Raw genomic sequence first — 24,605 nt, forward strand, 5'->3', positions numbered from 1 at the left:
GAATTGACTCGGAAAAAGATTCGTTCATTTTGATGAACGAGTTCGAACAGGAGAGTCACGAACGCGCATCACAGAACAGAGCAAGGCGAGCATTTGTGCTTATAAATCTTAAACTTTTTTATTTATTTATTAACCCTCTGGTGCTCTTCTTTCATTTCAAATTTTCTGTTTTGAATTTTTAAAAATCACAGCTTCATCGCAATGTTACGAAACTTGGTGACTTTTATGGCATTATGTATGTGAACACACAAAAAAATTGAAGTCATGATCTGAGCATGCTAAGTGGTCTTAAAAAAATAGTCACACTTGTGGTCTTTGGTCAAAAATGACCCCCATAGGAAATGAATGGGAAATTGTACAAAAAAAAAAGTAAACATTTTTTTTTAGAATTTTTGTTTTTTTGTCAATTTTTTTAATAAGAAATAGTTTTTGAGATTGTTTCAGCTATACATTCAAATCCACCAACAACAACAAAAAAATGTGTTCATAAACATCTGGGGAATTCACATGCTTCTCCATAGAGAGCTGTACATGCCATCTAGTGGTTACACCATGATTCTACGCTTTTTCTCTATACTGTAACCAGATGGTGCAAATTTTCTTCAAAAAAAAATTTGTTTCTGAAGGCCTAGACTCTATATTACATTAAAATACTGCATTAATATTTTTTTGAAATAAATAAATAAATATATATATATATATATATATATATATATATATATATATATAGAAAAATATATATATTTTTCCATGGCAAAAATAAACCATAAATATTGCATAAATACTAATAAAATCAATTAAACTGTCTCAAAATACTACATTAAAAAGAATAAATATTATAGAGCAAAAATAAATTGCATTGGTTTTACTGGGATGGAGAAAGTTTCATTTTTAGGTGTCTGGTCACTTTTGACCGACTCCGAAACGAAGAGCACCTGAGGGTTAAATGAGTGATCGTTTCACTTGATAAGACCCTTATTCATCGTCTGGTGTCGTTTAAATCTGCACTGAAACTCTCATTTGGACCTTGAACCTTTTGGACCCCATTGAAGTCCATTATATGCAGAAAATCCTGGAATGTTTTCATCAAAACCCTTAATTTCTTTTCGACTGAAGAAAGAAAGACATGTACATCTTCGATGACATGGAGGTGAGTAAATTATCAGCAAAAGTTGTTTAAAAAGTGAACTACTCATATAATGAGTTTCCACACTGTAAGCTTCCAGGAGATTTGGTCTCTAAAAGGAATCGAATGGTAATGACACTCCATTATTAAACATTCATTCAGTTTGAAGCTTGAATTTAGAAAGTTAAAACAGATTATGACAGAACTTTTAAAAGTTGTGTCACTAAACACTCATGTGAAGCGATTATGTTCATGAAATCAAGCGCATATGCTGTTTTAGAACATATTGGGCTTATGTAAAAATCCTAAAAAGGAGGTTTACAAGCGATCACAGATGAGCTAAATGACTGCAGCACTGTATAGAAGAAGAAATGCTCCTCTAATCCATTTGTGAAATGACCAGATGTTGTGATATTGCACCATCAACAGCAGGATTAACAGAAATGCAGGACGTGACTTTCGCAAACAGAACAAATATGGCTTCCCTCATTTTCTTCAATTTGGATTAAGAGCCAGGTCAATAGATAAGAGAGTAATAAAGTTTCATAATCTGAATATCCTTTTAAATCTGCCTAAAAGGTCAGAAGCAGGGAATTGTGATGAACTGTTTGGGTATATAAATATGCGCGTTTCAAATGATGTCATGCTAATATTTTAAACTTTGATGATGTAAAAGTAACTATTTGGGTTTGAGTTAGTTTTCCACTATTAGTTCAGTTTCCTTGGTCTCTGTTCTTCCGTTGTATTGAGTATTGATTTGCCCTTGTTTTTAATTAACTAACAGTCCCTAGTGTTATATATAGCTGCTGTTTGTCCATCATCTGTGGTGAATATCAAGTTTTTAATGTAATTTATATGTCTATATGGTGTTTTTAATATGCTTAAAGACAAAACAAATGCTAATTCATAAGTCGACAGCAATCTTACAGCAACCTTGTAACCAATCAGATCAACGTGTGATCAACCAGTGGATCTCTCAGCTGAGGGAGTGAGTGGAGGCGGGGCTAATCTGCATATTCATAGAATCGTGAATACTAAATGAGGCAAGGGTGTCGAGTTACATTCACGATATTTTAAGGCATGAAAAAAAAGAACATCAAGGAAAAAACATTTTAATATGTCATTTTGGTGATCAATTATGAGTTTTAAGGGCTAAAATGATTGATTAATAGGTTGATCTGTTGCGTTTTTCGAGATTGCTGTAATTTTTTATTTTTCTATTAAATAAATTAGAGCCAGACCGATATTATCGGCCGATATTAGGCATTTTCTAAAATATCGGTATCGGCAGTTATAATGGCAGATAAATGAATATTTCAAGAATAAAATAAAAACGGACGAATCACGCTTCAACCATGTCATGAGTGTTGTCAAAAAGTGCAGGTAAAGGGATAAGCAAGCTGACATTGTAATTATAAGGTAGCTTATAACTATAAGGCAATGTAGGGACTAATTATTATTTTATTTATCAGAACTTTAACATATTTTGATGTTCCTCTGTTTCGTTGAGACAATAGAAACAAGTTTCTTTTTAAAATGCATTATTAGTTAAAACTCAAAAATAATTACAAATAACTAATGTTAGGGAAATCTGCTAATATTTTGTTGTGCGTTTCTGAAATAATAATAATATCGGCCGATATATCGGAATATCGGATTTTAAAACCAACAAATATTTGTATCGGTATCGGCCTTCAAAATCCTTTATCGCTCTGGCTCTAAAATAAATACTGCTGGATCTTGATCCTGCTTTCTTTTAATCCCTGCATCGCCGTGACAGAAGTCAATAATACATTTATTTATCTTCCAATCACCGCATTCTGATTAAGAAAAACTAGGGCTTTAAGCAAACAGTGACCCTAGACTGGAGCTGAGCATCTTCTGAAAGGTCTTGTTGTGTTTGACCTTCGGCTGCATGACCCTATACGCCCCACTAGTTGTTTCTCACAGGAGGATCATTGTCTCTATGTGCAGATGTCTAGCCTCTCTATCCAACGATATGTCCCTGTCAATCCCATGGACCCCTGCAGAGCTCTCGCCTTTAGCCAAATTAAAGCCCAAATCCAAACCAGATTCCCAGTCCAAAACACAATAACATTTACCTCAGACGAGACATTTTCAATCAACCTCCCATTGCGTTAAGTCATGGCACATCGGCACCACATCGGGGAAAAACTCGGTCACTGGTTAAAAATAATACACAAAAAAGAAGGACGTTTTGAAAGGACATAATCTAGACCTGATTAAAGCCAAACAGCTGGTGCATTACTGAGCCAGATCCCCAAATCAGCTAATTCGTTAACTTCATTGCGCAACAAACAACTTACAATGTCACAAATCATATACTACAGTAGAGCTATGTTTGCTTAAATCAAATATCAAGCTAATATCTTGTATGGCTATATCCTGCTTCCTTTTGCATTACAGAAACACCAGGCTTAAGACTTGTTTAAGGGGTCATGACATGAGAAATCAAACTTGCCTTGATCTTTGTATCATTAAAACTTCCTGCAATATATACAGTATATATATATATATATATATACACTGAAAAAAATAATATGCTTATCTAATCAATAAAATTGTGGCAACATATTACAAGCAATATTATTAATTAAATTGTACAAATTAGAATTAATTAGAATGTTAATTTGATTAACTATTACTCAATTCTAGTTTGTTCAATTTAATAAATAATATTGCTTGTGATCTGTTGCCACAATTTTGTTGATTACATAAAGCAAATTTATTTTTACAGTGTATATATATATATATATATATACACACACACACACACTGAAAAAAATAATATGCTTTATCTAATCAATAAAATTGTGGCAAGTTGCAACATATTACAAGTAATATTATTAATTAAATTGTACAAATTAAATTACTTAGAATGTTAATTTGATTTACTATTACTCAATTCTAATTTGTTCAATTTAATAAATAATATTGTTTGTAATCTATTGCCACAATTTTATTGATTAGGTAAAGCATATTCATTTTTACAGTGTAGGCTATATAGGCTATATATATAAATATATAAAAATATATATATAAAAAAAAATATATATATATATATATATATATATATAAAAATCGATGTCATGACCCCTTTAACAATTAAGAAACAGAATAAATGGCTTTAATCAAATACCAAGAACACCAATTACTGATGTGACAACTGACTGAAATCATATCATACAAACATCTAATAAAGAAAACATCTAAAAATCTCTTGAATAGTGTGTGTATATACTGTATAAAATGCAAAATTACGTTTTGTGGCTGATAATTGAATTGAATTGAATTCTTTATTGTCATTGTACAAGGTACAACGAAATTGGATGACATTCCTCGCAGTGCTTTAAAATGAATGGAATATAATAAATAAATAAAATTAAGTTAAAAACATTGGATATAAATCAATTGCGTGACAAATTTCTTCAATGTAGAAAAGCTATTTCCTTTTTGAGCTATACAGAATTAAGGCTCCTTTAAGTTTTTCAAACACATATCAATTCTAATGTGATATTGCATGTTTGCACGATAAATAACAAGCATGCACATACACACATCATAAAGAGGGCGAGTGAATCACTGCCGACCTATAAGACTACGGCTTTCCGGTCCCAGAGGCTCATGCTCCTCATATCTGAGATATACATCAGCTTAGCGAAGATAATAACACTCATTAGCATGGTGATGTAGTGGATTATGCCATCATATACAGTACATTTGGCATACTGCAGAAAAAAAAGACGTTTTTATTAAAGGGACAGTTCATCCAAAAGTTTTAATTCTCTAAATTATTTTAATAATTATAAATCATTTCACTTGATAAGACCCTTATTCATCGTCTGGTGTCGTTTAAAGCTGCACTGAAACTCTCATTTGGACCTTGAACCGTTTGGTTCCCATTGAAGTCCATTATATGGAGAAAATCCTGGAATGTTTTCATCAAAAACCTTAATTTTTATTCGACTGAAGAAAGAAAGACGTGGACATCTTGGATGACATGGGGGTGAGTAAATTATCAGCAAAAGTTTTTTTTTTAAAGTGAACTACTACTTTAGCTAATTAAATGCACAAATTCACATTAAAGCTCTTAAAAATAAAGGTACCAAAAGGGGTTATTTTTCCGAAGCGATGCTTTTGAAGAACCATGTTTGGTTCCCCAAAAGAAATAAGTGTGAGGAACATTTTAACCTTTTCCCAAAGATTCAATTCAGGTTTGTTGATTTTGAAGAGTGTAAAGAGTCTAGGCTAACATTATAAGTGGACTTCACGGACACTTATCAGGAGTTTCGATCAGGAAGCCTATTTAAGATTCATTAATTGTTCGTTTTACACTTTTTTTGCGCCTCAAATCTTCAACCAATAAGATATGGTAAATCTGAAACGGTTACGAGCGGAGATGATCCTATAGCTCTCAATCCCCCTGTCTCGCCCATACGGATCAATGATAAAGCTGATCTGGGCTCAGCTGCAGGAGTCTCTGATAGGCCATCATAACTAAGCTGATCACTGAGCTGTGATTGAAATACAGACAGATCAGACAGATCTTAAAGAACAGAGGTCAGGATGTCTGAGATTCAGCAGAGGCACCTGGCCTTGTGCATAGCTGGAGGAAATCTCCCATAATGCAACAGTGTTCTCTGTTTTTATCTTCTGCACTTTTTACTTTTTAAGGCCAAGAAATGCAGCAAGAAATAATTCAATATCGCAATAGTGTGATTAAACACTTATTAGTTATTAGTTAACTAAAACTATAACAATTAAAAAGCATTTGTTACTTAAAAATTAAATATATATATATATATATATATTAAAAAATATTACATTAAATTTATTAAATAAAAAATAAAATACAATACATTTTATTTAGTATAACTTCATTATTGTAAACTAAACTAAAACAAAAACTTTTTTGTTAATTGAAATGAAGCTGAAATAAAATAAATATTAGATGAAATACGTAAACCAAACGAAAAATTTTAATTTAGCCTTGGCAACTATAAGTTTAAGAAATTAAGATTTCTAACAATAAATAAATAAAATCTAAAATTAATACAAAAAAAAAATCTAAAAAGTTTTTTAATGACAAAAGTACATAAAAAATTATAATCATTTATTAAATTAAATGTATTAAATACAAAATAAAATAAATTTCATTTAGTTTAACTTGCATTAATAAAATGTATTACTATAACATAGACATATATATATATAATTTCAGTATCGGCTGAGAAATTTAGTATCGGTGCATCTTTAAATGAAACCTAAATAGTAATATTTAAAAAATAATAATAAAAACGACAAAAGCACATAATAAAATTACAAAAAATTAAAACAATTAAAATGTGAAAAAGTACATTCAAAATGGGGGTGGGGATATTACTCTTTGTGTTTGTTAACTTTTGTTGTTCTTATAAAAGTAATAAAAACAATATTGAGAAAGTTCATTCAAAATATTAATGAAAACTACAATAGTATAGAAATCATACTCAAATTAAATACCACTGGTACTGAAGCTCTAAATAAAGCAAAGAAACCACATCAACATCTAACATCTTGCATAGGGAGCTTTGCACTAAAAAGGAAAAAAAAAACACCATAAAAATATCATATGGACAGTATGACTGTGTGTGATCTTCCCATTCTTCTGAACGCATGATAGATTTGTTACACTGAATCTCACGTCATTATTAACTGAAAATCTGCCATAATATCATGAGGATTAGTAAATAATCATACTAAAATTAATTTTATTAGTTTCAACACTGCTGTCACGTCCTAATGTACTCATTAGCTAAACTAGCTCACATTTCATGCTTATTTAACACTAAAATCAGCCATTTTCTCGTAAACGCTCTCTTTAAATCACTTTGAGGGCAATAATAGGTGATGCTTTCTTTATGGGGGTAAAGGTGAGACGAGTCTGGTGTGAGTTTGCATCACAGAGTCTTCAGGATCAGGTTGACCAGTTGACAAGACATCCGGTGACACAGAGAGGACTCTTCTTTAGTTACTGAGATCCACACGGCATCAGCTGTGATTAACACACGGCTCATGACATGTAGCATCCAGAACATGTTAGGAGTTTGTTCAGATCACTCCACTAAGGCTGTGTTTACACTGGCACAAACAAAATTCACCACACACATTTTTTACTCGCATTAGGCAGAGATCGAAATTTGTCGCACGTTCATTCAAAGGATTTCCATTATGTGTCTAAAAGCCTAAATTTAATCTGTTCATCATATAAAGCGAGCGAGTCTCTTTATAAAATGTGGACTAAACCGCTCAATTCATACGGATTTGTTTTACGATCTCTTTATGAACTTTTTGAAACTCCAAAGTGGTAGTGTAGCTGTCAATGGAGGAACATATGGAAGCTTGTTTCCGCCACTGATTAAAAAAAAATTAACAAATAATTGTGACTTTTTATCTCACAATTGCAAGAAGTCACAATTGTGAAAAATAAAGTGTGAGATATTAAGTTGCAATTCTGAGAAATAAAGTTGCAATTGTGAGATATGAGGTTGCAATTCTGAGAAATAAAGTAGCAATTATTAGAAATAAAGTTGCAATTCTGAGAAATAAAGTAGCAATTATTAGAAATAAAGTTGCAATTCTGAGAAATAAAGTTGCAATTATTAGAAATAAAGTTGCAATTCTGAGAAATAAAGTTGTAATTGCGAGATATGAGGTTGCAATTCTGAGAAATAAACTTACAATTATTAGAAATAAAGTCGCAATTCTGAGATATGAGGTTGCAATTCTGAGAAATAAAGTCGCAATTATTAGAAATAAAGTTGCAATTCTGAGAAATAAAGTTGCAATTGCGAGATATGAGGTTGCAATTCTGAGAAATAAACTCACAATTGCAAGATATAAAGTCACAATTCTGAGAAATAAAGTCACAATTCTGAGAAATAAAGTCGCAATTCTGAGAAATAAAGTCACAATTCTGAGAAATAAAATCACAATTGCGAGATATAAAGTCGTAATTCTGGAGAAAAAGTTGCAATTGTGAGATATGAGGTCACAATTCTGAGAACTAAAGTAGCAATTATTAGAAATAAAGTTGCAATTCTGAGAAATAAAGTCACAATTGCGAGATAAAATCACAATTATAAGAAATAAAGTCGCAATTGCGAGATAAAGTCACAATTCTGAGAAATAAAGATGCAATTGCAAGGAAAAAAGACAAAATTGAGACTATCTCACAATTCGGACTTTTTTTCTCACAATTCGGACTTTTTTTCTCACAATTGCATCTTTACATCTCAAAATTCTGACATCTTTTCTCAGAATTGTGAGATATAAACTCACAATTGCGAGTAATCAGGCCAATTCTAAGGGGAAAAAACTTTTTTCCCCTCAGAATAGTTTATATCTCACAATTCTGAGTTTATATCTCGCAATTGTGAGAAAAAAAGACCAAATTGTGAGATAAGAAGTCGCTATTACCTTTTTTTATTTTTCAAGCTTCCACAGAAACAGAAAGCTCTCAAAATTTCATCAAAACGATTTTCATGTGTGTTCTGAAGATGAACGAATTTCTGACGGATATGGAACGACGTGGAAACGGATGGGAAGCGAAATCTAGTGGAAGCGTTTGCAAAGCGTCACACTAGCAAAATGCACATCACAACGTGGGACAACGACTTCCTAAAATGACTGAGTTAGAATGATAAAGGTATGATTAAAAACTAGGGCTAAGAAACGATCCAAAATAAAAGTGTTTACATACTGTAATTATTTTGTACATAAATACACACGCATGCATGTAAATATTTCAGAAAAATGTGTAATTTATATGACATATACAGTATACACATAAAATATTTTTTAAATATATGCATGCATGTGTATGTATTTATATATTCACAGTACACACACTTTTATTTTGGATGCAATTAATTCAAAGCCCAATTAAAAACCCTTTTAAGCTTGACATGTACAAATGCGTGCAGGTGTTCAGGTGTGCTGTACTCACACGAGGAAGTGATACATGAAGCACCTCAGGCCGGCGGGTCTCTCTAGGAAGTTGTACACATCGCCCTGCATGCTAGTCTTGGTGTGGTAGGGGCTGCGCGTGTAGCGGGCGTTGGGGACGCTGGAGATGGAGACGGGCTGGAAGCGCTCGCTGTGCGCCGGTGGGTCCTTTGTGAAGCCACCCGGAGCGACGGATGCGCTTGATCCATTATTCACCGCGGGCTCCGGTTCCAGTGAAACAGGAGAGCGGGACGCTGCTGCCTCCTCCAGGCTGTGGGTCGAGCTCGGCACCGAGAACTCGTGGCCGTTGTGGCCGAAGGTCTTCAGCTTGATGCTGTTGCTGGAGGTGGACCATCCGAACGCACGGCCACGGGACAAAAGAGGGGTTGTGCGGGCCAGTCTCTCCCCCATGGTGGTTCCAGTGGGTGGAAAGTGATGAATCTGTCACAGTGAGCCAATGCGATCTATATCTGCCATGCTAACAAACCTGTGAAGGGAGAACAAATGGGGAAAACATTAAAGTCCTCCTGTAGACCTTTAAAACTCATCTTTGATTGTTTGAAAGTTTTTTCCTTTATTAAGGAGTTCAGATGCAAAAGCCTCTAAGTGCCATTTGAAATTTTCTTCTAAAATGATCATTTTTATCAAGCTTATATATTCAAGTTCAGTAATTTCACTTAAATGACAATTAATAGGTAATCCTCATTGCAATTTAAGTGAAATTACTGAATTTAAATATACAAGCTTGATAAAAATGATCATTCTAGAAGAAAATTTCAAATGGCACTTAGAGGCTTTTGCATCTGAACTCTTTATATATAATAATAAAACAGGTTGAATGTAACTTAACCTGATTATTGAGATTGTTTATACTTTTTGAGGAACAAAAGAAAGGAGTAAATGGATTTTTTTCAGTGTACACTCTTAGAACAAAAGGGTTCTATATATGTAGCATTGGGTTCTTTACTCGACTCCAAAGGACATTTTATGCTAAAAGCTGTTCCATAATGACAAGAAAGAACACTTTTGTCACACAAAGGTTCGTTAAAGGCTATTATTCATTGATATATTACATTATTCTGCAATATTTTGTAGTTGTTATTAAATTAATGTTTATTCAACTTAATATCATATTTTAATCGATAAAAACTGAAATGGCACTCTTTGGGTGATATTGATTAATAACATTTTCAACCCCCATATCTTGAATTTTGTGATCATTCACCTGCATTGCATTTTAGGGGTTCCAAATACGTAGCGCTTTAGAATCTTTAAAGGTTCTACAGTGGTGTGAATAAGTTTGGAGACTGATGCTAAAGTTGCCTAAAAAGAGGAATAAAAAATCATCTTTTGGATATTGAGCTTAATGCCTTAATTAGAAAACTGAGGAAAACTCCAACCTTTAAGGACACCAATTTTCTTTGTGAATGAATAATGTATCATAACTAAATAAATGTTTTTCCTTAAAATACAGGGTGCATAAGTCAGGACATCCCTATGTTAAATTCCCATAGAGTCAGGCAGATTTTTATTTTTAAAAGCCAGTTATTTCATGGATCCAGGATAATATGCATCCTGATAAAGTTCCCTTGGCCTTTGGAATTAAAATATCCCCACATCATCACACACCTTCCACCACACCTAGAGATTGGCATGGGGTACTTTCCATAAGATCATCTTTCAATGCAAATCAAACCAGCTATTAGGCTAACTGAAGTAAAACCATTATAAATTTAAATTAAACAAATTAAATTTGTAAAACACTGTCAAGGGAACTTTATCAGGATGCATATTATCCTGGATCCATGAAATAACTGGCTTTTAAAAATAAAAATCTGCCTGACTCTATGGGAATTTAACATAGGGGTGCCGTGACTCATGCACCCTGTATTTTAAGGAAAAACATTTATTTATTTATGATACATTATTCATTCACAAAGAAAATTTGTGTCCTTAAAGGTTGGAGTTTTCCTCATTTTTCTAATTAAGGCATTAAGATCAATATCCAAAAGATGATTTTTTATTCCTCTTTTTAGGCAACTTTAGCATCGGTGTCCAAACTTATTCACATCACTTCTTCTAAGAGTCTATGGTGGTTGTCCACACACTGCAAAGACAAATTTATATGCAGACACCATATAAAAGTGAATTTTGCATCTCATTACCCCTTTAAGGAGCAAATACTCGACTTATGAATTTACACATGTTTGCAGATCATAGACATATATGTCTATACATAACACTATAAAGACATATAAACAACATTAAAAGCATGGAAATGTCCCAGGTTGAATTGAACACATCGGTTTCCACATTTTAAGATTGTTTACTGTCTCCGTTGCTTGGTGATCTTGTGTATTTGGTTGCGTTTGATTGAGCACCAGTTGTTGGGAAGTCACATGTGTCACTCCAGGTCTGCGGGTTTAAATTAGGAGCAGCTTAGATGATCTCAGATGGGTTAATATTGCATGAGGATGAGCTGAAGATCACCAGACACATCCACAATCATCCACCGACAGACACCACGAGACCAATACCTGAAAGTGCTGAATAAAATATTCAATGTGACTGAAGTCTTCCTCACAGGGCAGCGAGGAAGAGTGGGAAAACACCCTCATGATGAGGCCAGACTCTCAGATCTCTATCACCAGATGATGGCCAGTGGATGGACACACAAAGCCACTGGAAAAAGCTTTGTGAACGAAGACAAATCGAAACAGGACCCTGCCATCCTCTGTGCATGTCTGTCAGTCGCTGACAGCACCCGTGAACACTGCGCCGTCAGCTATAGTTTCAGATGACCGCTTTAAGCTCACGATGTCAAGAGACAGAAAACACTCACAGTCAGAGCGTGTCGAGAGGATTTACTGGACAGAGAGATAAACACACACACACACACACTCATTCATTTCTGCAGCAAACACAAATGCAGCAAATGAATGAAACCTGTCGAATTACTTCTGATAATCATTTCTTACAAATTTCTTGTAATTTATGTAGCCAAATTTATATGATTATATATATATATATATATATTCTGTGAAATCGTTTAATCGCATCTAACACACATATGGACATATTTACAAACTTTTATCCGCAATTAATCGTTTTGACACCACTACTATTTGTGTCCAGCACGGTACAATATGCAAAAACAATATTGATTATAGTTCAAAAATGACAAATCTGGGAATATCATACATTTCTATACTTATTTTGTGGGCAGAAATTGTGTTTCTTCGTGTTAATTTTAAAAACAGAAATAGACTTTTATTTATTTTGTATATTACTTTTTTATTCGTGGCCTATTTAATTCACAATATGCACATCGTCTTGGAATATTTAGCATTTTTATCTATAGACACTACACATTTTAACTGTGAAATATCATAAATCATACACACATCAAGCTTAAAAGAAATCATTTCAATTTGTCAACACAACTTTAAAGACTAAAATAAGGGGAAAGAACTTTAATATCAACAATACCTCCTCAAGCAGGGCTCCTGATGTCTCTCGTGCAGTTCTTCGTCATCATCTTCGTCGCGGAGATGACGAGGAGATAGATGTGCTTCAGTTGTTTTTATCAGTCTGTGATGCTGTGAGTGAAACACATGTTGCGATATGCAATGCATGATGAGAGAGCGCGCGCACACTTGACGGCCGCGCGCGTCATCGGCTTCTGTGCTTCACAGATTACCCTTTTGAAATATTTTATAATAAATATTTAGAAACCTACGTTTCTGCGCTGCCCTCACTAACACATCCAAAGAGGAAAAAAACACATTATTCTCTTTAAATACACTTGCTACACTGACTCGATTTTTAACAAACAAAATATTTTTAAACTAAATAGAAGGTGTCGGGAGACGCCATTCGCCACGTTCAATTCACTAAAATATAAATAAAATATTCACAAAATATTTTTATATTCACAAAATACTTTTAAACTTAATAGAAGGTGTCGGGAGACGCCATTCGCCACGGTCGAGTCAGTTGACGCTTCAAGTCTCCGTAGTTGTTTAAAACGCAAATAATGCGTTTCATTTGATATGTTTCAGTGTTACTAGCTCTTTTGTCTTTCCTATTAGTTTAAGTTACACTTAAACCTGGTTCTGAATTAAAAGCAGAGAGTTTTTTTAATATCAATGCGCACACAAACAAACACTCTCACGCTTGTCCCTCAGATCTTTTTAGCTTCGCTTTCTTTGCGTTCCTCCGAGCCGCCGTAGTCACACCGCAGGTTTTCCCATCATGGCTGCGTCTATCACTCACCCTGCGCTGTCCTCCTTATGCAAAATAAACTGTAATATTAATGGAATATATAGTTTAATTTCATTAAGCAGGGGGATTTCAATCTCCTCTGTCCTCTCAGCAAGCGCCGTGGCCACAGAAAGAGGTAAAGATAGCATGATCTGTTATTTTATCTATTTACAGTATTAAGGAGAGTGTGTGTATATATGTTTGTCAGTGAATAATATTTATGTTAGTGTATGTATGTATGTATATATATATATATATATATATATACACACACACACACATCAAGTAGCCTATGTATGTGTGTTTATGTACGTATCATTGTACATACATATATATATATATATATATATATATATATATTCAGCATCTAGTATATATTAAAGCACTGTGGAATTATCATTTGACGTTTGTCTTTATACCATAACAATTGCGTTAATTGCTTAATTATTGATATCCAAGTATGTGTTTTTTTATAACCTAGTATTACGTCACTTACAGCAATATTTGCTTGCTGTATTTTTGTATGAGGTTAATGTTTGGATTTCAGCCCTCATTGAATGTGTGATTACAGAAGCTGCAGGCAGAGGTGGTCGGCGTCAGTGGAAGTCAAAGAGACAGGTGGACTATTACACTTCGCCTCAACACAACCGTAATACAGTGTGTTTGAGTTCTGGTCTATGATTCCGCAAAGCAGATGAATAATGTTGTTATTGATAATAAAACACAGGCTGGAGAGCCCAGGACGGAGCGGATGGCCGTGGATCAGGACTGGAGCGTGGTTTACCCCACTGCCGCCTCATTCAAAGCATCCGCCGTTCCCCTGCCGGTGCGGATGGGATATCCCGTGAAGAGAGGCGTACCGCCTGCCAAGAAGGGCAATCTGGAACTGATCAAGGTGAACACATACACAAGCAGACGTGCAATAACATATTTATTTGTTATTCCATCCTTTATGCATTTTTATGTATATGCACAGCGCCACGGCATAATTATAAGATCTAAAACGCCTTGATTCAACCTGTAAAATATAAAAGCTTTATTTAATCTATCATGTGAACGCATGTATGTGTTACATCACGAAACAGAAAATTATTTGACAATCTTATTGTGAACTGATGCTAACTGGACCTGCAATGAGTTTTTCATATTTTTATTGCCTAACCTGGTCAAAGTGACCCTAAATATTCAATTAAACAATCAAAATATGAGGAAAATATTTTTTAAATATGAGGGAAGAACAAAACATTAAACTTGGTTGGCAAAAAAAACATGCGGCTACAGCTTGCAATGCACAAAAAAATAGTTAGAATAAAACACATATTGATGACAACATATTTATTTTTTCATTCATAATCTCTGTGTATGACAGTCAAAAATTCTGCTTGGCATGTTTCGTTGTGCTATCACAAATAAAACGTTTAAATAAAGGGTGAGGATGTCGATTTTCCTTTGACTTCTTGTAATACAGCACTTTTTTAATCACATGCTCCAATGTCTTTCAGATTCCAAACTTTTTACACTTAACCCCGGCTGCTATTAAGACGCACTGTGAGGCCCTGAAGCGTGAGTGGTGAAATGAGTGGTTCAATTTAGTCATGCTGTGGCTAAATGAAAGCAAGATTTGTAAATGTGTTTCCTGTTGAATTTGTCCAGCGTTCTGTACGGAGTGGCCGTCTGCCCTGGACTCTGATGAGAAATGCATGAAGCACTTCCCGATCCGGGTGCAGAATAAGGAGTTTGTGTCCGCCGGACTGTCGCTGCGAAACCCAGACGCACGGATAGTGACACTGAAGGTCAATTTTTATTTTATGAAGAATATCTTCCAAATCAAAATTGTTTGATTGAAATGTAAATCAGCGGCACTGGTTCTGAATTCGTTTTTTTTTTTTAATTCATTTTTCCCACACGCATTCAAAAAGTCTTTGTTAAAGAGTTATAAGCCATGAATTAAAAACGTTTTTGAAAATTAGACAAAATGTACAAGACTGTGTACTTGATGGATTAAGTGAGGGAAAGAACTACAATCCCATGAAGCATTGCGAACGGCATAATCAAATTCAACTACTCTAAATGTTGATATAGATTTAAGTTTAATGCAAAATATGCATTTACAAACATTAAAAGGAGTAGTTCACTTTTTAAAAAAACTTGTGCTGATAATTTACTCACCCCCATTTCATCCAAGATGTCCATGTCTTTCTTTCTTCAGTCGAAAAGAAATTAAGGTTTTTGATGAAAACATTCCAGGATTTTCTCCATATAATGGACTTCAATGGGGTCCAAATGAGAGTTTCAGTGCAAACTGTTCAAAGGGCTTTAAATGACACCAGACAATGAATAAGGGCCTTATTAAGCGAAACAATCGCTCATTTAATAAATAAATAAATAATGTAAGTTTTATAAGCACAAATGCTCACCTTGCTCTGTTCTGTAATGCTCTGTTCGTGACTCTCCTGTTCATCAAAATGAACGAATCTTTTTTCGAGTCATGACTCCATGAAGTCCATTATATGGAGAAAATCCTGGAATGTTTTCATCAAAAACCTTAATTTCTTTTCGACTGAAGAAAGAAAGACATGGACATCTTGGATGACACGGGGGTGAGTAAATTATCAGCAAAAGTTTTTTTTTAAAGTGCTTTGTTAGATCTTACATTGTTCTTTACACATTTTATTTAACAATTACACATGTCTGTCAAGCAAAGGCTTTGGCAAATATATTTTTTTGTTCAAAAACTGTGACTTTCAGAAATAAATGACAAAAATCGAATTTCTGTTTCTGTGAAATTCTCTATATAATATATTGTATATTTTTCACTCATACTTCCTTTATAAACACATTACATGCATGCTTATGTTAGCTTAGGGTCTTCTGAATCCATAGACACCAAACACATACTGTTCCATCTCCATTAGCCTACATATAGTTTAGAGCCAGACCGATATTATCGGCCGATATTAGGCATTTTCCATAATATCGGTATCAGCAGTTATAATGGCCGATAAATGAATATTTAAAAAATAAAATAAAAACGGACGAAACACGCTTTAATCATCTCTCCTCGGCCTGTTATATTGAAAATGTATGTTTTACAATTTGCAGTATGATGTTATCTATTGCTAATCATACCACAAAGCTAACGTTAACATTAATGAGCTTGGAAACAACAATGAACTTTTTTTTTGCCTAAATAAAGTAATGATTACTGTATTTATAACTAGCATATCTCTAGTTACAGTCCCTGCATTGTAAAATGTAAGTTATACTTGCGAGGAGTGAACATTTAGACATAGAGAAAAAGTATCAAACGTATCTTGTGCAGAAAAGTTAGCTTTTCTTTTACACGTGTGTGAAATCCAACAATATTTAATAAAAAAAAAATATCGGCCGATATATCGGATTTTAAAACCCAAAAATATTTGTATCACTATCGGCCTTCAAAATTCTTTATCAGTCGGGCTCTAATATAGTTTATAAGCCCAAATGTAAAAAAGGGTTAAGGAACACCACGTCACTTAAAGACATGCTTACCTCATTGATTTTGATATATTTTCCTATTTATAATCTGAAATGTTATTTATATCAAATCTCTCACCATCTGCCTGGAAAACCATTAGATTATGACTGCAGTGCTGGAATCGCCATCTGACGTTAATCCTGTTGGATTAGAGCTGGGGATCAAAGGGCAGATATATACGGGATGAGTGTCCGGGTGGGAAAAGTCCTTGCTTGTCTGAAACAGCAGGAAAACCCCAGATAAACAGTGATATTGCTTTGTGCGCTAGTGTGCGTTAGAGCTTAGTGACATCACCACGTGTCATGTCTGATCCCATTGGCCGATCCGGAGCGGGATTTAAAGGGCAGAGTTGTGCAAAATAGTTTTTTGATGGTTAGTTGTTTTGAACAATAAGATTTAGTAGATTTAGTTCGGCTGACTGGAGGAAGGCCAAGTGAATATGATTGCTGGAGAAATGCTGAAGATTTGGATTAAGTGATTCGTGGACGTCGTCCTTCAATGAATCTTTTCTACATAACTGTGCTAGATTCATATCTCTCTCAAAACTGTGCTATTTCTTCTCACATAATGCACTAATTAAGCATTTAATATCCATGAATGTAGCCGGATCGGTTTATTTTGAGATACAGGCCATCTGTACATTATCCCTCATGTTTTTAACTGGTGTTTTAATTAGGTGAAGCTCTCCAGCCTAAATCTGGATGATCACGCCCGAAAGAAGATGATCAAACTCAGCGATGAGCGCTACTGTAAAGACACGGACACGCTCACCATCACCGCAGACAGGTTGGTGATGTGGAAATATATTGTGTGTTGTGTTTTCCTCATTTCTCAATCACAGGTTATCTTTAAAATGCATCTTTTCATGCATGTTTTTAGTTGCCCGCTGCGAGCGCAGAATTATGATTACGCCATGTACCTCCTCACCGTGCTTTACCACGAGTCCTGGGTGAGTCTGCAATCCTCCACACTAGATCAGATGCATCTGTGCTTTATTAGCTGTCGTGGTCCAGTCCGGTTAAGGTCATATCCTGTCAGAATTTTTCAAAACAAGTGAAAAGTTTGAATATGGTGCAAAAGTTCAGTAATTCAAGGTGAAACTAATATATTACATAGACTCATTACATGCTAAATGAGATATTTCAATATTTTTAAGTAAATTAATTTTTGCTCGACATTCTAATTTTTCGAGTTTCACCCGTATGTGAATCTCTAAAAAAAAAACTGTGGAGAAATACCTAGTTCATATTTCAAAGGACAATTTTAAGAAAATTAAGCCTATTAACATATGATTCATCTTAAGATCTGATCTGTTTAATTATCAATAATTGTTTGTTTTTTAAGATTGTTATCATTGGTCACCATTGACATAATTTGCTGTTGTTCAAAGTTATGTTTGGAATGGTAAATGATGAACTGTGCCTTTAAGCATGAGCTGTTATAATAATGATGCTTGGCACTAATCACTACTGATCATTATGGCTTTTGTATCAGTACATTGATTGGTTTCCAGTCCACATTCAACACATGAATATTTCACATGTCTATTGTGCCTCTTATGAAAGTTTCAGTGAGGGCCCGGGGTGGTTTTCCATGACTTAGGCCCCCCGAGGGCCCACATGAAGCGATAGGATGGGGGGGAGAGATGTTTTCCTAATTCTACTCAACTCTGATGTTTTTGATTGTCTAGAAATTTCCAAGATGTAGGGTGGCATATTTTTGGCCATTAATAAATAAATTTTATTTATTTATTTATTTATTTTTTCAAATATTTGCTTTCCTACATACATACATAATATATATATATATATATATATATATATATATATATGTATTTGAAATATATATATAAATAATGTATATATTTGAAAATATATATATATATATATATATATATATATCTACACACATACATACATACATACTGTATAATATTGTATATATATATATATATATATATATATATATATAGAATTTTATATATATATATATATATATATATATAATTATACAGTATGTATGTGTATATGTAATTTAAACATATATGCACACACATATTTGACATTTCTAAATGCATTTTGGGAACATTTTTGAACAATATAAATATATTTAATATATTAAATTGCCAAAGATGAGGAAATGTGAGTAACAAACTGATTTTTGTATATTAGCAGTCTATTTTTGGCCTTGTTTTATTGAAAATATTTATAATAATAAAAAATATCTGAACCTGTTTTTCATTGTTGTTTGGTGTGGAAACTACAAAAAAAGTCATTTATTTTTAAATTTTTAGTTTAAATTCTTACCTTAAGCTCAATCCAAAATACTTGGGCTGTGTTCGAAATGTCGCCTATACCCTCCTTCACTATTAGGGTCCAGTTGAAGGAGTGATTGAAAACGAGTGAGTGATTTCGGACACTGAGTGCACAGGAAGGCCTAGTCAGATGATTGATCTCTCTCATGGTAACTAGCACGTACAAACATTAATTAAACAATTTAATAATCAAATAAAAAGGAATCATACCTGTATGATATTACACTGCAGCCACATTGGACCAGCGGTTTTGGAAAATGAATGGATGGGAATTCATGCAGCATGACCCTCACAGTGCATTATGGGTACACTCTAGCCATCGGTTGCACACTCGTTGTTGCGTTGCATTGTGGGATTGAATGAGTGGTTTCGGACACCACTACAAATGGATGTCCCCTCAAATAATGGCCTATTTAAGAAAATGGAGGGTGATTTCAGACACAAACAATTTATCTCAGCAAATGAGAGTCATGGTTATCTACCTGATTTGATGATTGACAGCTGTCTCGCCCAATGAGAAACCTCAGGTCGCCGAATAGAGGCGTCTGATTGGCTGACGGAGATTCCATTGGAATCTCACCTCATGAGATTCTCATTACAGCTCGACGATCAATAATTCACATCTGCGTGTGTAAGAACCGTCTCCGCTTACACCGATCTCACGATCAAAGCCGCTTAATCGACGGCAGATGTAATGTGACGGTTTCCTTTGTGAATCAAGTGAGACTTGGAAAAAGCGATTAGCAACCTTTTAGTATCGCATGATTCACCTCATTAGCACAACAGAGGATGAATTAGCAGGCGCTTTTTTGATAAAACGCAGATTAAGGACAAGAACGCTGTAATTTATACACTTGAACTTCTCAGAGTCGGCAAACCGAAGGCTTCTTGCGCAGATGATCTTCTCGCTGGCTGACGACGCTCCTCGAGGACTAAAGAACGTGACCTTTGAGATGCACACAAGGTCAACAACAAAATGTGCAAGAAGTGTGCATTTTCCCATCATGCTCTTCTCACTAGAGACTCGCTGGCCTTGGTATTGTGTAACTGTGTTCTTAGATTCACTAAGGCTGGCTGAGAGCCACGGTTGAGCTTTGTTTGCCATCCTGGTTGGGAAGTGTAACGGTGTCCGCTGGCCTTTCGCTAGCACAATGGCTAGCACAGTAGCGGCTCAGATTAGGCAGGACGGGGTAGAGTGACGCGGGGAGGGGACGATACGACACAAAGACGGCCGTTGTTTCAGACCATCGGGGTGATTGTATCTCCGAGACCTGATTTAGCTGCCAATACGGCTACGGGATCGTCCATTCAAACCGTGTTCACACTGAGTTGTGTTTTAAGAGGTTAAATATAAACCCTTTTTCCAATTCATTCGGTTTTGAATGCATCGTAAAGCCACAAAATGGGATTCGCAAGCCATTTTACTTTTGCAGTGTGAATGGAGGACGGCGTTTTAATAATACAAATTACAGCTTAATGAAATCTATTTCTCAGATTAAAGATGTGTTTCATTGAAACTTAATAAAATAAATGACAAATTGCGCAAATAATAAAGTTTGTTTCCTGTCGTAAAAATATTTATGGGTAAATATAAGTTTCTAGATATGTTATGTAAATGTATTTTAAATTAAATGTGCCAAAATATATGTAGCCAATGAAAATATATTTTTAAAAATGTAAAATATTTCATTTAAACCTTTAAAAGATAAAATATATTACAAAATGTGTATGAGAAAATATACTTCCATAATTTACATGTATTTTGAACTATATAAATATATTTATAGTGAAGCTATATAAAAAAAAATAAAAAATTTATAGGAGTTATATATAAGAACTTATCAAAATATATAATATATATACAAAATATTAAAATATATATATTATTTCTAAATATATAAATCTATTTTACCATATATCTGTGTGTTTATATATATATATATATATATATATATATATAAGATAAACTGTTTTGTATATTACATATATATATATATATATATATATATATATATATATATATATATATATATTATTAATTTGTTAAAAATAAAACATATATATAAAACTCTAAAACAGAAGTTAAAATGACCTCTATTGTGATTTTGACATTAGATTTTGGTGTTTCTTTCTAACTAAAGACCTGAGCCGATGTTTCTTCCAGCGTGCAGCAGAGCGGTTAAACGATCAGCTTAGTTTACACCCAGCGAGCGTCTCCATGTCTTCAGTCGGTCCTCAATTATACCCCTATTCTCCCCTGTGAAAGGCCAATCTCATCAATTAGTCGCAATGCATTTGATTTGCCTCTTCAGCTAAATTGAATCATTGGGGTCAACAGGTCTAATCAAATCCTCGAGATCTGGCCGAACCACCTTCATCTCTATAGAAACCACCTAATCCATCAGTCCCTCCCTAAGTAGTGCCCTGCGGCCGGGTGATTGAGGGAGAGGAATGGAGAATGGTTGGAAACGGGGATGACGAGGGATTCGTATTGATAGTCATTAGTGTAGAGCACCTGCACCGGCGAGAGGTTATCTGCCCCGTGGCTCGCTCAGGCCTTCACACACACAAAGACGCTTTTGTCATTGAGGATGGGAAGTATTGGGAAAATGTAGTCTCGGGCAAAGAGGACGATTCTTATCAAACACAAGCTGTCTTTAAAAGTTCACTGCAATCAGGCGAACGGTTAAGCGAATGTTTTAACATGGGAATCAGAGACGTTCTCATTACATTTCCTTCCATCGTTTCCAAATCAGCTTGGCATTTTTATTCCTCGGCACCATTCTTTGTCTTCATTTTTTTCAGTCCTACCTACAACAATTTTACCTTTCAGTTTTTGTCATTTCAACTTGCACTTTAATAATGCATCTCATCCTGATCAATGAAATCCTGATCATTTTGCTTTCTGAAGTTGATGCTCCTATATGAGTGAAAATTAAACTTAAAATTAAACATTTTCTTTACCTTATTGACTTCAGACACTTAGCATAAGCATATGACAAAAAATAACTGAATTCTGGCCAAATTATATTTAAAAAATATGCTAAATATACTTTGCACACTGCGTGGCTTAAGGATGTGTATTTTTTAAATAAAGTTTAAGCCTTCAAATGCTAAAATATATGTCTAAAGTGCAAGAAAAACAAGAATGTAAAAAAATATTTAAATATATAAAATGTATGTTTTGAAACATTTAGAAATATGTAAATAAATTTAATTGAATTATATATGCGTTTTTTTAATTATATATCTAAATTCAGTTTTATCTATTCATCTATATATTTTTGCCATTTTTGTATATTTTGAATATATATATATTTAAAAATATATATAATTCATATTTTTAAATATTAATAAATATATAAATATTAAAATAATAATATACTATTAATAATAAAATATTTTAATAAATTAATTTTTATAAATAAATTAATTAATTAATTATTTTATAAATTAATATTTTTTATATTTTAACTATTTCTCACACAAAAATTCTGTAAAAAATTTTAAAATCTGTTTATTTATTTATTTTATTTGGGGGAGTGGGGACAAATTGACTACCAACAATCCTAATAGCTTATTTTTTCACTATTTCACATCTAAAAGTGCTCGCCAAACATTTTCCATCTTTTATCCTCCACTCAATCAGTCAAATCTAATCTAATAAAACTGTTTGTGTCACGTCACTGTGTCTTACAGAAAACCGAGGCATGGGAGCAGGAAAAGACACGCGCAGATATGGAGGAGTACGATTGGGAAGACAGTCCATCCCAAAAGAACGTTCTGGAAACTCTGGTGCGGATGCGAGGGCTTGGAGCGAGGGATGAGGTGGAGGAGGGAAGCAGGGAGGAGCTGCTGGGACACACCACCGTACAGGAGTACAGAGACGCGATAGTGGCGCTGAAGAACGAGGGAGAGACTGAGGGAAATCTACGCAAGTATAAAGAGGCTGTGAAGAAGCTCCTCAATATCTGAGGAACAAGAGCTCCATTATTGTGTACAATTTCATATTAACAATGTGTTGACAAAAAAAAACTGTCAAGTGATTATTGTTTTCAAATTATATGCAAAATTCTGTGATATTCATGAAAAATAAATTAATACATGACAGCAAAATGCTTTTGTGTTTTAAATGTATTTTCTTTCAGAGTCAGAGTATCCAAGCTTCTAATTCTGCATTTACTTGCTGTCGTAAATACGAGTGTCCTAGTTAAAAATTGGACATATTCAAGTCATATTTACCTCTTAAAAATTTTGATACCCAAGTTCCCGAGTTTAGTTTAACATGGCGAATAGGAGAACGATTGCTGCTGTTCTTTATTAGATTTTAACAGCTACTTATCTTACATATTTACAAATATGAGTAATTATTTGATGCTGTGTTTGAGAGAAATTACACTATCTAGATAACGAGGTGAATGTTTATGTGGTTGTCAATGAATGGGACCTTGAATATCGTTTTGGATTTAATAATATTTTCCGAATAAATCATCAGGAATAAACCTAGTGTCCTGCATGAATCCTAACCTCTCTGACTTCAAAGCACTTGATCACCAAAATGGCATAAAATATCTTGAATGTAATTCGACACCTTTGCCTCGTATAGTATACGCAATTCTCTGAATATGCAAATGAGCCCCGCCTCAGCTCAGAGATCCACTGGTTGATCACACGTTGACCTGATTGGTTACAAGGTCGTTTGTGACGTCATTGCAGTTTTAAGCAGAAAATACTCAGCAATGTCCACTTATGAATTTACACATGGTTTGTCTTAAAGCGTATTAAAAACACCACATAGAGATATAAACGACATTAAAAACTGGATTTTCACCACAGGGGGATTTTAAATTCATCGGATACGGGACAAACCTTGCATGAGCAACATCATTAAAAATAAAAGAGCACATCAAATTTGAGATACATAGTCATTCTGCCTTTTTTATTTTATGAAGAAAGCAAATAAAGCAAGGTTGGAATGAGATTAGAATGAGAACATGAATTTTTTTCCCCCACTATTGATTGAAATAACAGCCAGTATGTTTAGTTTGTATAAACTGGGGCAGTTCACCTCTTATCTCGAAACAATTACCCCTGTAACATTACGAGAACTCACTGCACTCAAAACACGCCCTTGAAGGTTCAAGTGCCATTACCAGCACCCCACTGAAAGGACGCTTTGAGCCAACATCTAGTAAAAATACCCCAGTACTCCATTAGTTCCTGTTTTGAGCTGTCACTTCTGGGAAAGGAGAAACCAAACTCCTCAGCGAGAAGTTCCGGCCGGCTCCATTTGGACGCGGCGTTAGTCTTGCGCATCTTAAAGCACTTAGCCTTTTGAAAACAAAACTGTCAGGGCGTTCTCGACTGGACTGGTGTTC

The 24,605-nt window shown here is 34.2% G+C and overlaps 2 protein-coding genes across 2 annotated transcripts in view; one reads left to right on the plus strand and one right to left on the minus strand.

Moving 5' to 3' along the window:
- Window positions 1-13,311, minus strand: part of kcnq1.2 (potassium voltage-gated channel, KQT-like subfamily, member 1.2) — a 116,840-nt gene extending 103,529 nt beyond the window's left edge. Inside the window, exons 1-2 of the mRNA XM_089127498.1 lie at window positions 12,623-13,311; window positions 9,135-9,620 (exon numbers count right to left, since the gene is read on the minus strand). Of these exons, the coding sequence (XP_088983624.1) occupies window positions 9,135-9,544 (410 nt within the window). The 5' untranslated portion in view covers window positions 9,545-9,620; window positions 12,623-13,311. The remainder of the gene's footprint in view (window positions 1-9,134; window positions 9,621-12,622) is intronic.
- Window positions 13,312-13,356: 45 nt separating this feature from the next.
- mrps35 (mitochondrial ribosomal protein S35) lies at window positions 13,357-23,345 on the plus strand. The gene is made up of 8 exons (XM_039648108.2): window positions 13,357-13,532; window positions 13,968-14,014; window positions 14,124-14,291; window positions 14,899-14,959; window positions 15,050-15,189; window positions 17,590-17,699; window positions 17,793-17,862; window positions 22,927-23,345. Exons 1-8 carry the CDS (start codon window positions 13,388-13,390, stop codon window positions 23,200-23,202), a joined length of 1,017 nt encoding a protein of 338 aa, XP_039504042.2. The 5' UTR covers window positions 13,357-13,387; the 3' UTR covers window positions 23,203-23,345.
- Window positions 23,346-24,605: the final 1,260 nt, after the last annotated feature.

The sequence above is a fragment of the Pimephales promelas genome, chromosome 25, assembly GCF_988280905.1.
Source record: "Pimephales promelas chromosome 25, fPimPro1.hap1.1, whole genome shotgun sequence".
Classification (NCBI taxonomy): domain Eukaryota; kingdom Metazoa; phylum Chordata; class Actinopteri; order Cypriniformes; family Leuciscidae; genus Pimephales; species Pimephales promelas.

Bases quoted from the DNA above. Each gene is read 5' to 3' on its own strand.
- mrps35 (XM_039648108.2), top strand. From the start codon at position 13,388: ATGGCTGCGTCTATCACTCACCCTGCGCTGTCCTCCTTATGCAAAATA. The intron at 13,533-13,967 runs GTAAAGATAGCA...GTGTGATTACAG, and splicing joins CGCCGTGGCCACAGAAAGAG to AAGCTGCAGGCAGAGGTGGT. The intron at 14,292-14,898 runs GTGAACACATAC...AATGTCTTTCAG, and splicing joins GCAATCTGGAACTGATCAAG to ATTCCAAACTTTTTACACTT.